This window comes from Olea europaea, chromosome 5, assembly GCF_002742605.1.
Source record: "Olea europaea var. sylvestris chromosome 5, O_europaea_v1, whole genome shotgun sequence".
NCBI lineage: Eukaryota > Viridiplantae > Streptophyta > Magnoliopsida > Lamiales > Oleaceae > Olea > Olea europaea.
Window position 1 is genome coordinate 10,529,682 of NC_036241.1, and position 14,014 is coordinate 10,543,695.

The 14,014-nt window shown below is 33.0% G+C and overlaps 1 protein-coding gene across 2 annotated transcripts; it reads right to left on the reverse strand.

The window, feature by feature from the left end:
• Nucleotides 1–1,229: 1,229 nt before the first annotated feature.
• LOC111394605 (coatomer subunit gamma-2-like) lies at nucleotides 1,230–12,587 on the reverse strand. 2 transcript variants are annotated; one of them, XM_023020507.1, is made up of 18 exons: nucleotides 12,390–12,587; nucleotides 11,686–11,780; nucleotides 11,544–11,594; nucleotides 8,818–8,931; nucleotides 8,513–8,713; nucleotides 8,166–8,267; nucleotides 6,608–6,715; nucleotides 6,279–6,512; nucleotides 5,301–5,551; nucleotides 5,024–5,195; nucleotides 4,743–4,898; nucleotides 4,604–4,654; nucleotides 3,554–3,694; nucleotides 3,242–3,445; nucleotides 3,009–3,140; nucleotides 2,761–2,934; nucleotides 1,928–2,167; nucleotides 1,230–1,617 (listed from the first exon to the last, which is right to left on the reverse strand). In XM_023020507.1, exons 1-18 carry the CDS (start codon nucleotides 12,433–12,435, stop codon nucleotides 1,423–1,425), a joined length of 2,667 nt encoding a protein of 888 aa, XP_022876275.1. In that variant the 5' UTR covers nucleotides 12,436–12,587; the 3' UTR covers nucleotides 1,230–1,422. The 2 variants fall into 2 exon arrangements, with proteins under 2 accessions (XP_022876275.1, XP_022876273.1); XM_023020505.1 differs by having other exon boundaries at nucleotides 11,686–11,783.
• Nucleotides 12,588–14,014: the final 1,427 nt, after the last annotated feature.

Here is a 14,014-nt window from a genome sequence, read left to right on the forward strand (position 1 = left end):
AATAATGATTTCCATAATGAAATGTGAAAGTAAGAGTGAAAATGTTAAAAAATGATATGTACGGAAGTTTTGTGCTAATTACCCTTTTAATAACTTATTTGGAATCATTTTCCGTTTTTAAAAAAGTTCGAGAGTATAATTGCATTATATTCTTTAATTTTATTGTCTTTTTTGTTTTATTTTAATAAGATGGTATATTTGTCATTTTACAATTTTATTGAGAAATTGGATGAAAATAACATTTTCCGCAATGAAATGTGAAAATAGGAGTGAAAATGTTAAAATAAAATGAAAGCTAAGGATATTTTGTACAATAATATTAAAAGATAAAAACGTTTGGTACTAATTACCTATATTCTTAGCTAGATAACAAAATCTATGACATGATGACAATTGAACCTGGAAAACACCCTCAAGAATATGGTGTGATCAAGTGGGACGATATTTCCTTTTAATCAAGTACAGACATTGAACTTTAAAGAGCAAAAAACTTGAGCAAATCTTCCACAAAATCTTCAATTTTTATTGTGCACAATGATGAGCACAATGGACTATTACCATAGATATACATGCAAAAACAAATGATTCCATCATCAAAGTCTCATATGGACCCGATATTGTACCCTTATGGGGTTTTAACCTTTTCGATTTAAATATCCTTTTTTCATTTTTCACGGTAGGTTTTATTATTATTACTTAAGACGTGACATTTTACCTTTATTTTAATATTCAACATGTAACAACTGCCAGCTCACATTGTGATGAGCGGTCCTTGTAATTCACCAACGTATGACTAATCGACAATTTCTGACTTCACATTCCAATTTCATCCAAGCACCTTGCATCCATCTTCTCTACTCTTCTCGATTTTTCTTTCAACACAAACCTTTCACTTCATTGATTTATTTTGAATTTTATTGTTGCTTATTCTTTTGTTTCTTGACATTTCTTGTTTGAATTCTCTCTAAAAATTTACTAGTTACATTATTTAGTGCGGGTTTGGGGGAGCTAAAAAGCTGATTTTTATTAAAAGAATGGTTAATATTAAAGATGAATCCTACGTAATGTGTAGTTAAAATCTCCTAAGTTAGATACAATCGTAGCCCCCAAAAATAGTCATCAATACACTTCAAAGTTACAACAAATAAAAGAATCGTGAGTCAGCCAATCGAACCCTACCAAAATATAGGGACACAAAATATGTCTCTTTATTTTGGGAGAATGATAAATAAAAGAAATTAAATGTAAGAATATATTGAATTTTAAAGCAGAACAAATCCAATACAGTAGTTAGGAGTATATTTATCGGAGTAGAAATCTATACCAATTACACAAAATAAAACCCCTATTCTCATTTAACATTCGGCAAAATTCAGAACCAATTTTACCTCAAAGAAAATTTGAAAAATGGAAGCAACAGAACTACCCACCTGCAACTATTACGTGGATTGCATCACTGACATTCTCATCCTCTGATCTAACAGCCAGCTTCATGGCCACCTCTTTTGAGGCATCAATTCCAAAAGACAGTCTGACAAGAACCTTCACGTTGCCTATATATACACCAGATAATAGACATGAATGGGATCTTGAGTTGCTAGGGACGACCTCTGTTCCCTGGAGGAAAAAAAAAAGAAAAGAAAAGAAAACAAGCAAATGTCTTTCAGGTTCCTTCCAGAAGCAACAATAAAAAATATTTTAATTCTAACAGCAGCATAAGACTATAGTCCAAGAACAGTGATCAATAGACTGGAAGTCAGCAATTCATCAAGCAAAATCCTCACGGATTGGATTGTTGCAAGAGTTAATTTCCACACAATGCTATTGAACTAGGAAATTACTGAAAGAATATTGTGAAAGGAAATCTAATAGTTTAATCGTGAAAATGCAAATGGGCAAAGGTAAATGCAAATGGGCAAAGGTTTACCTCACAGGGCTGCATGCCCAGAAGACTAATGACGGCATTAACAGATTCTGCGAGGCTTTCCCTTGGGCCGAGTCCATATTCATCAATACGTTCAAAGTCGGGGCCCATGCTTTCCCAGGCATTCCTAAAGTTGGAGACCCCTACTTTAACCATGTAATCTGCTGCAACAACCTCAAAATCTTCGAGTTGGTATTCGTCTTCCACTCCGTCATCTTCAGCCTCACCAGTTGAGGGATCAACCTAGTATGCCAAATGAATGAATAGGGGCAATAATCGAAAAGATCAAAAGAGTTTATGAACATGTGGGGTTGTGGACATGAGCACGACGTATGAGTATAGCCCAAAATTAACAATGTATACAATAATGCGGGGCATTATGTATATGCATCCTTATCATCCAAATATATCATGACCATATCTTTTGCTTCAAATGTGAATCCACTTGTATGTTGGAAAACAGAAGCTATAAGTTCCTATGGGCATTGTCGCAATTCGGTTAACCCCAAACTATTCAGTCACACATTTGAGGTCTGAATTTTATTGGCATGTTTGGCTAGAGCTTTAAAAAAAAAATGTACTTTTAAGTAAATGTTTATTTAATAAACGTCTTTTTTTTTTCTTTTTTAAATAGAAGTAAGAATAGGCTTAAGAGTTACTTTCCAAATAGGTAACTTCTTTAAGCAAAAAAAAAAAAAAAAAAACCCTTATCGAAACATGTTTGGAAACAAAAAGCTACTTAAAGTAACATTTACTTCTTTTCAAGCTTAGCCAATCATGATGGTTGTGGTGCAAACGATACATAAAACCAAAGGGGCGATGGGAGGGACAAGTACCTCTTTAACAGTAAACCTCAACACATTTGAAAACTTCCCAACAGAGGGGAAGCCTTCGGGTTTCTCAAATGCCACAAATGTCTGTCCTGGTGTATCATACGGAAGAGTTTTTAAGGGTTTGGATCCTACTTCAGAAAATTCTTCAGCTTCGGAAGCATCCACAATAACAAACACCTGGCAGAAGTAAGAAAATTTTGAGAAAACAAAATTCTCAAACAAATGACAGGAAAGCAAAAGATAAATCTCACATTCTCCAGCAGCTGTTCTGGAATTGTGTTACTGCAGTTGTACTGGAACACCACATGGCGATCAAAAATATGCTTGATAACATTAACTGCATACTCAGTTTCAGCTTCAGTAAGCTCCACCGGGCCTGAAGACTGATCATGCAAAACAAAGTTCATAAGAGTATTTCATAGTTAGAAATTATAAAATTTAATCAGAACGAGGAATTTGTTATCAAAGGTACTCAGCCCAAAACCTTGAAAAGCTTTCCAAAACTTGCAAACTCCGGGATAGAGGAGAGTAGCCTTTCATAAGTATCACCCGCTGGAGTGGGGCCAGTTAAAGGAGTACCCAAACCAGTTGGCTTTTTCCCTGGGGCTTTTTTCTCAGCAAGGGGCTGAGATTTTACCTCTCTGGGTACAGAATTAATTTCAAAAGGCTCTTCCGATGGGTTCTGTATCTGTTGCAAAGAAATGAAAAAACGGTGACCTCAAACAGTACATAAGGAAACACAAACGGCAAACAACATGAAAGCTCAAATAAGCAACAATTGAAGATGAATACTCACATAATTTTTCAAACTTGTCTCCATATTGGTCAATGGAATATCAAGAGAGCCAAATAAAAATTCCTTCACGTCTTTATCAGTTTCAACAACTGAACCATCACCTCCAAGGGTGTTCAAGTACAATGTAGCTCTATCCCGGACCTGCAAAAGAAAAGGCAAAACAAAACCTTATGGGGGTAAACACAAGTTTGCAATAAGCAATCGTGTCCGTGGTATTGGTTGATGTTGCTCTACTATCTTCGTTCACACTATAAGCCTAAAGACAATCAACACATTCTTAGTTCTACATACCCTAAACTTTCAGATTCGTAAGTGCTACTTTAAAGCCCTAATTTACTACTTATTCCTTCAGTGTCTTATTAAGTAAAACTGTATCATCAAAAAATTACATACGCTAAACGACCCCATCTTGGAAAATTTCATGAAGCTAGAGACTGGGTGGAAATTCAATGCAAGTTCAAAGTAATAGGAGATTTTATATCATTATCCATCCTGAATATAACACTCGTGACTGATTGCATATGCTTAAAAATATTGATAAACCTAATACCACTTCTTAAATATGCTTAATAGTATCAATACAACCTATACTCATTTTTTTTCTCTAATAACCAAAGTAACAGTTTTAGGCACCTTATCGTAATTTTTCAGAAAATCAATAAAAAAAATACCTGCAAATCTTGTTTCTTAATCTAGCTTTTTCTATTTAAAATACAAAATCGGAAAAATGAAGTGAAATGGTGAATCATATTTACCATAGAAAGAACCTAGATACATATTGGCTAGCGCTTCAATCAAAATTTTCTATTTTCAGCAGGAACCCCTTTATGGGGAGCCGAAATTATGTAAGGATTGGAAGTAATAGTACTAAAAATTCTGAATTACCATTAGGACAGAAATTCTTTCCAATTTAAATGGATGAAATTCTTATACTATTCTCATCAATAAAATCTCGGACTTTCAAACATCAGAGATTCGATATAAAAAACCAAAGACTTGCAATTACAAAAATAGTAACACTTAAAAGTCTCAATAGAAAAGGAAGCTGACCTCGTCATCATTGTCAAAAAGGCAACGTCTCAACAAAATGAATATGCGGGGCTGCAGCAAAGAAAGAAAATGTTTACCTCCAAGTTAATAACTCGTATCTATTAAACAATGCTGTTAATCGAAATTAATCCTGTCATACTTTCAGTGAGTCAATCATCGCACCAAATTTCGCCAGCGTACTGACAGCACTGGCCCGAACAGTTGCATTTTCGAGTATCACCCGATTGTAGATATACCGGATATATTTACTTGGATCAGAGGTCTTTGGTCCTTCATTTCCAAGAAAGTGTAGGATCTAACAGGGTATCAATTTAATAAAACTCTAGTTAATACTGGAAAATAATAATGAACCACATTAAGATGCAACAAACATAAATTGCCCAAAAAATGCAAGGAGCCAAGATTAAAAAAAAGGTTAACCTGGGTGGAAAGATACGTGAATTCACAATCCTCAATGAATTCACATAAATGAAGTAGTCCACTTTCTTTGGCATCTGGAATATCTCTAATTAAAATCACAATTGAATCCACAATTGCCTTTTTATACTCAAATCCACCTTCTTCTCTCAAAATATTGCTTAAGAAATTCATCCTGGAGAAAATCCAAGGCCAAAAGCATAATTAGATGCTAGTACTCTTAAATACATGGAACATGAGGTCCATCAATCCAAATCCAAGGAATTGTACAATCACTTACAGAGATCTGTACTTGAGGGGAAATTTCAGACACAATGATCTTATAGCTTCTACAACAACAATCTTGAATTCATCAGCAATATCAGACATAAAATTTGTAATCTGTTTCATCAAGCGATCAACACTTGATTCATTGCCAGTTTTCAGTAGAGTTGTAATGGCAAGGGTAGCAATGCTTCTATTTTGATCTGAAATCAAGCTCTCCATGTCTATATTACAGTTCGTTACAGCCATGGGATGTGACATAGCAACCTACATATATTTAAAGACTGGAATACATCACCATATAAAGACCTTGCATCATAAAATGGACAGTAAGCAGAAGGAAGAAGATACCATGCGGATTGTGGAAGTGAAACCTAGAAACGGTTCTTTAATAATTGGTCTAATATTGAATCACCTATAACATCATTTTGATAGTATGGAACATTGATGGTGCATAGAATATTCAACTGATAGGTGATGCCACCCTCTGGAAGCAATACTTCTCATAGAACTCGTAAAGAGTATGAGAACAGATTACATAAATAGAAATGTCTAGCAAATTCGGGACATATACATTCCAGATAATGAAATTTAGTTAGATATCTGCACAGAAACTACACATTATTAGGTCCCCGCGCGGGCGGGGGGGGGGGGGGGGGGGGTGATATTAATGTGCATCATCAATGTTTGAGAGGAATAATTTAACTTAAACTGCAGAAAATGTAATGTAGCATCATGAACTCTTCAGTTATTCATGTCCAATTTCCATCATAGAACATGGGCAAGCTCACTCGGTGATATCAATAAAGGAAAAAACCTATAGATTCAGTTTGAGTTTATAAAATCAAAAGAAAAAAATAACTACATCTCGAGGATGGGGAGGGAGTCAATTTTTGCAAAGAAAATATTAATTAATAATGCATAAATCCATAAACACGTCAAAAGTAATAAGTACAGCAGGATGATTTAGAATCATCATAGAAAGAATAACAACCTTATTCAAAGTCCGGACTGCGGCAAACCTAAGAACTGGCTTAGATGAACTTAAAAAGAGCTGTAAAACAGTTATGGCAGGAGTCAGCTCTCGGGTAGTCACACCACTCAACTCTGTGATTGCCCTAGCTGCTTCGAAGATAACCATTTCAGCTTTGTGACGGAGACAGCCCTCAAGATAGTCATAGAATGGTCGGTCCCCTGTCTGGGTATTTACACCTGACTCTCTTATAACCTTGACAGGTTAAATGATTGCATGATTAATCAGTACTTGTGATATGACACAACAAAAGAAAGACATTTACCACCGTCATCAGATTAAAGCAGCACCTGACTAGTGTAACGAATCAGTAAGCACTGAGCTAAAGGTGAACGAACAGTCCCCTTTGTCAAGCTGGTTACCAGCTTGCTAACAGCCAACCGATCATTTTGTCGTATCTGCAAATTTAGCAATATAACATTTAAACGAAAGCCAAACATGCGTTTATACTGAAGACTTTACATAAACCCATGATTTGGAGAATCAATAAGTCATGTAGCCAAACTAAGAGTACCTCCAATGGTGCTCTAAATTAGATCTAAATTGTCATTTAGATCTCCAATGGAGAGATGCAAAGGAAATACAAAGTACATTTTCCGGTAGAAAATGTAAAAAAGAGATTGGCATTTACGTCTTTTTTTAGATCTACCCGTGGAACTCACAAGACGCAAAAAACTGCCAACACACATGCACCCAATTTTTTTAGATCTTCTCACTGAAGCAAAATTTGGATTTAAAGCCACCAGGATATAAATGGGGAAGCAAAAGTGGTTTTGGAAATGCCAATTTACATCCAATTTTACACCACCATTGGAGATGCTCCAATACATTATTGTGTGTACAATTTTCATCCTTTAAAGCAGACAAATAATGAAAGAGACATGTTGCCTCAACATATGAAGGAAATTATACCAACAATCAATGCAGGTACTACTTTCAGAAACGAAAATGACAAATGACAAAGGTGTGTCATAATCAAAATTCCAGTGAAAAAGGAATTAATGTATAGATTCTTCTGGCTATCAGCATTTCTCACCCCCAACCCCCAAAAACAAGAAGAAAAATTAAATATTCCATTACCTACACAAAAATAGAAGATGAGAGAAACATTTTATGGATATAATTGAGAGAAAAAAATTTATAGGTAAAATTTTTCATTTTATTATAAAGAACAATGGTACAGAGTCAACAAACTCCTCAATTCATTGAGACTCTTCCACTCATACAAGTATTGTATCCTACAGAAACATATTTAAATGGGGCAAGGAACTAAAATAGCACAATGAATCACATAGAGCAAGCTACACAAATTACAAGCTAGTTAACAATTGGAGGAAAATGTGGAAGAATCGCCCTTTGTCATTACTGACAATAAGTAGCCAAAGAGAAAAACAGGCAAACAACTTCTGAAATTTCTGTGCTAAAATGAGTATACACTAAGTAAATTTATCCCGAGAGGCACCCAGAGAAAATTACTTTAAACTGCCCTGGGCTCTAAATTAGTAGTGTTAAATTCCTTATATTAGCATGTGATCATGTAGCTGACTCACTTATATGCTGTATTTTGATCATTCAATACAACTCAAAAAACTTGAAGTTGAGAGAGTTAGTGCTTGTTTGGTAGGGATTTTTTTAATTGATTTTTTGACCGTTCGAGATAAAGTGGGTCCTACATGTGAGAAAAGAATTTAAAAATGACGGCTGAAATAGTGAAATAACGGTCAAAAAATAGGTTTTAATTGGATTTTAAGCTGTACCAAACATGATCTTAATAAAAAACCTAATAGAGGGAAGAGAATTATATATTGGTAAAAAAGAGAGTTAATCCTTTCAGAGAAAACCACATACCTGATGGAGCAAAGCAAGTGCATGGAATTGCACAAGTGCAGCACGAGATTGAACAGCTTCTTGTACCTCGTTACTCCACCTTTTCACAATCTCTGGATTTGTCTGTCAAATAAATATATTGTTACAAAAGAAATTTACTTAGCCCTTGTTTAGTACGATTTTAAAATCTAGATTTAATCTAAGTCAAAGTCAACACTTAATTTTAACCACATATTTTATGGGTCCCCAACTTTTTAACCACATATTTCATCAATTTTTATTAAATCCACTTAAAACCTGAATTTAATCCCCACCTAACAAGGGCTTAATTAACAAATAGATTTGACTTCTTACACATTCGATAGTACCTGTAATAGATGAATGCCGCTGACAAGGGCAGCACTGGCAACCACTGGGTTTTTGTCAACAATAGCTTGTTTGAGATACCTTTCAATTTGTGTTAGAAGTGTTCCATCAGTTATTCGACATAAGACACGTATTGCATTTGCGCGGTACATATCAGTACGGCTATTCATGTCCTTCATGAGGGAGCTTGTAACAATGATAACCTTCGATGTCATAAACGAAAGTGTTCATTATCTACTATTTTGAAAGCATGGAACCATTTTAAAAAAGAAAAAAGTAAAAATAAAAAATAAGGAAACCATATAACCTCATCTGCACAAGGAGAGAGCTCCTTTATCATGAGATAAACCATTCTTCTGAGACCAATATCTTTGGACTGGAACAGCTTTGTAACGGAAAAAAATACTTCTGTGGCTTCAATCTAGAAATCAAATTAATAGGAGCTTATATGAAATCCAGTTTTGGGACTTCAAGGTGGCATGATGCTGATACAATTACAATGTAAGAATGAACAGATAAAATCACCTAGAAATTGTTAGTATGCAAGCTAACTTGGTAAACAAGCACACTGAGAAATCTCACTGTCTCTAGACACATCTCACCGTACACAATTTCAGGGAAGAAAGTCTATAAAAGGGAGATCTTTTAGTCAATGTTTCAACTTTACAGGCATGTAAATTTATATGCATCTAATAACCAGGAAGGTATAGAAAATTCTAAGAGATAAAACATAAGGATGCAAGAGTCCAAAATGTAAACTGTGTCGCTTCCTTAGAAGTCAGATACCAAATTCAATTGCAAACTCATCTTCTCTTTGTACTTTTGTTGAGGAACTTTAAATTAAGAAATAAGTGCATTTTGTGCACTTATATGGGCCATATTACTAAATTTTTATATCTTCAAAGTATAGAATTCTACTTAAATTGGGGTAATTTTCGTTTGTTTCAGTGTCGGACTCGTTTCGAAGCAATTGGAAAAAGAAGAATGATAAATTGGCCATTGAATGGAAGTTTGGGGACTAATTCCACGTGTTAGAAATTGAAGGGCTAGAATTGAATGAACTAAAGGATGTTGACTGCACAATTAATTTAACTCAAGGGACTAAATTATATTAATTATAAAGCATGGAGGCCTTGGTGAGAAATTTTATATCAAATTGGGCTTCAAACCAAATTGTAAAGTGAATGAAATTTAAGTGGGCCTTGGACAATTGGCTTGAAATTGGGAAACCTTTTTCTTTTTTTTTTATAAGTAATCAGAGAATTTTATTCCTTAAAAGAGAGTACATGGAAGGTATACAATCACTTTAAGTATAAAAGGAACAACATGAAATTAGGCAACCCTACAACAGGATTTTTAGCCACTGCATCAAACCAAGTATACAAAGTCAAGTAAAATAATTTTCTTATCTGCTCTGTTGTCTTTGTTTGGTCTTCGAAGCAGAAATTGGGAAACCTTTTCTGAAAGAAAAAAGGGGGCAGAGGCATTCAGGAATAAAAGAAAACCAATTAAATTCCTTGGAGAAAAAGAAGAAAGCTACTGGAGGAATTGGAGAGAGAAAAAGATGGAGAAGCAGAATTAGACTCCTCTTGGAACTCAACAAGCTGGCTGCTGATTGGAATAAAAACAGGAGACACACACGACGGGGGGGGGGGATATACATACGCACAGGGACGGCCAAAATAAATAAATAAAAAGAAGAGGACCGACATGGGCAGCGGCAAAGAAATTAATTCCACGATAATTCATCAACAACTGTGCAGGAATTAATCAAGTTCCTTCAATTTATTGGTGATATCTTCAAACTTTTATTTGTTTAATTCCGATATTATGCTAGGCTAGATTATTTTTGTGTGAGGTTTTCGATTAACCTTGTTTTATGAACCTTAACTTTTGAGTCTTATTTCTTTTTGACATTTAAAACACGTTTTCATTTCTTGAATGATTGAGATGAATTTATCTTTATCTACAATTATATGTGCAATAATTTTATGAGTTTTGTGGCTTATTTTACCTTCGAAATATTGAAAATTATTTAGACATAGTATCCAATGTCGTACAGTTTGATAAGAGATAAAAATATCCATATTTACAAGATGCTTAAGTATTTATATATCGTTAATGCATTTTTATATGTTCGCATCAGTCATAAAAATATAGTCGGGTCACATGTAAAAATATGTTTAATTCTACTCGAAAGAGATTGTTAAACAAATTAGGAATACTCATCTTCGTAATTGAATCGTGTCATCAAATTCATAAGGTTCAGGATAAAATGGGATTGATACAAGGAAATTCAGGATTGTAGTATGCTTTTCATTATTATATTTCTATAAAACTTACATTTAATTATAATCTTGCATTTAGAAGTAAATTATTAGATCACAATTTATTTATAAATAAAATAAAATAAATCACAAATTTCTATTGTTTCGATTAAAGCTAAGTTAATTCGAACTTGAACTGGTACAATCTCTATAAGTAAGATTCATGTACTCAAATTCTATTTTACTACTTGTCAACAAACCGTATACTTTCGGTAATTCAAACGAAGAATATTTTCAAGAATCAAGCTCCTTGCATAGTTATGATCTTAAAAACAATAATTAGAAACTAGAAAACAAAATATAATATACACAGCTGATTAAAAAAGCAAAGTAAAATGTAACTTGCAAAAGGTTTTCCAATAAAATGTTCAAACATTTCCAAGTAGTCACCCGTGGAACAGTGAGTATACAAATGGAGTTTACAATACTGTGCTTTCTCAATGCTAATGTGCTGTTACTATAAGTATCCAGGGTAAAGGTATCTGAGTGAATCTTCAAAGTTATCTAATTTTTTTGTTAATTATTAATAAACTTAAGAAATCAGAACATTGATACTAGTATACTACACGCATAAAAGACCTATGGTTAAAATTTTACAAACAGAAGTGCAATATTATCATTCTAAAACTTGTGGAATTCTAGTGGTGTTTTAACTCTATGCATGAGAGAGAGAGAGAGAGAGATTGTAATGGACTCATAATCTAACCTTTGTAAATGTCTCGCCCTGATTCAGAAGATACAGGAGCTTCGTGATCACCTAAAAAAATAAAAATAAAAATGTCGATTATTTCTTGCAAACTCACAAAATTTATGATTGGATTGATTTGCAGAGTAACAAAAAGAAGTACCTGTGAACATCTCCTGGCATCCAGCTGAGGGTCATTGAAAACTCTAGCGTCCTGTAACACCGCACCCTTCTCGATCCCCAAGAAAGGAGAGTACTCTGCTGAAAAATAACAAAAACAACATCAGCATGCCTAAGACCCCAATTAAGCAGATCTAAACAGAAATTGACTGATCCAAAATAATGTAATTGCAACCAATCAGAGAAATTATTCATGTCTCCTATCCGCATCATAAAAATGTCACAATTGTGTTCACAAAAATCATATACCTATAACTTAATCAAGGAAATACTTAACTCAAAACAGTTAAAAATCAATCAAATCATACAATGAAAAATGAAACAAAAATGCCCATAATTGGAAGAAAACTCAAGTTTACCGAAATCATATGCTAAAAGATCGAAGACAAAGACTAATTCATTTCCAAATTAAATACTGAGAACATAAAAAACCTCAAGTAATACCAAAATCATATGCTAAAGGATCAACCGAAAAAGACATGCTCATTTTATAATTCAATTTGCGATTAAAATCTATAGTTCCGTATATACTGGGAAATGTAGATCTGACACCGAATGTAGAAAAATGATAAACTGAAGTATGAATCGAAACTGAAATCGAATCAATTGAAATAAAAAAAAAACAAAAACTGAAATAATTCAACAATAAGCGGTAAATAAGAATCTTATATATATCTGAACACCCACCTTCGTCATCGCGATCATCGTCTTTCTTCAAGAAAGGTTGAGCCATTTTGCATAGATCTGTTAGGTAAGATGTATTAAAGGAAGAAGAATTTGCAGATCTCTCTGCTCTGGATATCGGTCTGAAAAATTCGCAATGCCTCTCTTTATATATTTCTAGCAAGGACGCTCGACTGCACAGATCTCTCTGGGGCTTCCAATGTGCACTTAACAGCGTATAAGTGAAGTTAATCGAGGAATTAATTGTTCGGTTACTGAATTTTCATGTATTTCATTGGTCATTAAAATTTAAAATATTAAATTTTGATCATTAGACTTAAATTCATATCTTTCACTACTCTTCGAAATTTAAAATATCGAATTTTGATCACTGAATTACTACTAAACTTTGAAAAATATCGAGATTACAGTGAGTAATGTATAATATTTTTCAAAATTCAATAATCAAAACTCAATATTTTAAACTTCAATGAGCAATTGACGATATGAACCTATATTTAGTGATTAAAATTCAACATTTTAAATTTTAATAACGAATCATAGTTATGGACCTAAGTTCAATGACCATTAAAACATTGACAATATGGACCTATATTTAGTGATTAAAATTCAACATTTTAAATTTTAGTAATGAATCATAGTCATGGACCTAAGTTCAATGACCATTAAAACAATTAACTCTTAATCGGGTGAATATCTTAGGCGTGAACGTTGAAGTTAAAAATAAAAATAAACAAAAAATAAAAATAGAAATTTAAAAACCTGGAAACAAAGCCTCGATAAAAATTAAAATCGAAATTTAAATTAACAATTCATTTTAAGAATTATTCTGCATGTACAAATTCTTTTACCAAATTTTATACAAAGAGACAACTGTCTCCCTGTGATTTGCTGCTGTGAAAAATTATTTTTGACAATAGTCAATCCTTGTAAGACTACTGTATTGCCTGTATAAAATTTATACTTGTAGCATTTCTCTAATTTTAATCGTACATTTTACGATATCACAACTTTTCAACTACACATTTCATCAACTTTTATCAAAATCTATTAAAATTTTGATTTTAATCTCCGCAAAACATGGACTAAATCTTGTGTATTAAAAAAAATCATTTTTCATAAACTCTTATTTAGTTCTAATTAAACTCTGATTTCAATTTTAAGTTAAAATCAATAATTAATTTTAACTACATATTTTATGGAGTTCATAACTTTTCAACCACTCATTTCCTCATTTTTTACCAAAATCTAATTTTAATCTACATCAAATAGGGGCTAAATTTATTTTCAATCCACATTTTATTAATAAAATAATTTTACAAGTGAATTTATACATTTTTTCTATTTTTAACCACTGTTCTCTAAAAATATCATTTTCATAAAATCTTATTTATTCTCAAATAATTTATATCAAACGGAAAGTTAAAAGATTTAAACAATTGTGTTTGTAAAATTGAACTACTGTAGTGCAATTGACATGTTATATAAGATAACTAATGACTTTAATAATTATTTCCATTTTTCTAATTTTGTTAAGTTCATGTTTGGCTTCCATTTTCAAATTTATATTTTCTCAAACTTATTTTCAATTACACTTTTGTGGAATTCACAATTTTTATCAATTTTTC

Bases quoted from the DNA above. Each gene is read 5' to 3' on its own strand.
- LOC111394605 (XM_023020505.1), bottom strand. From the start codon at position 12,435: ATGGCTCAACCTTTCTTGAAGAAAGACGATGATCGCGATGACGAAG. The intron at 4,899-5,023 runs GTTAACCTTTTT...ATACCCTGTTAG, and splicing joins TCACGTATCTTTCCACCCAG to ATCCTACACTTTCTTGGAAA. The intron at 2,935-3,008 runs GTGAGATTTATC...TACTTCTGCCAG, and splicing joins CAGAACAGCTGCTGGAGAAT to GTGTTTGTTATTGTGGATGC.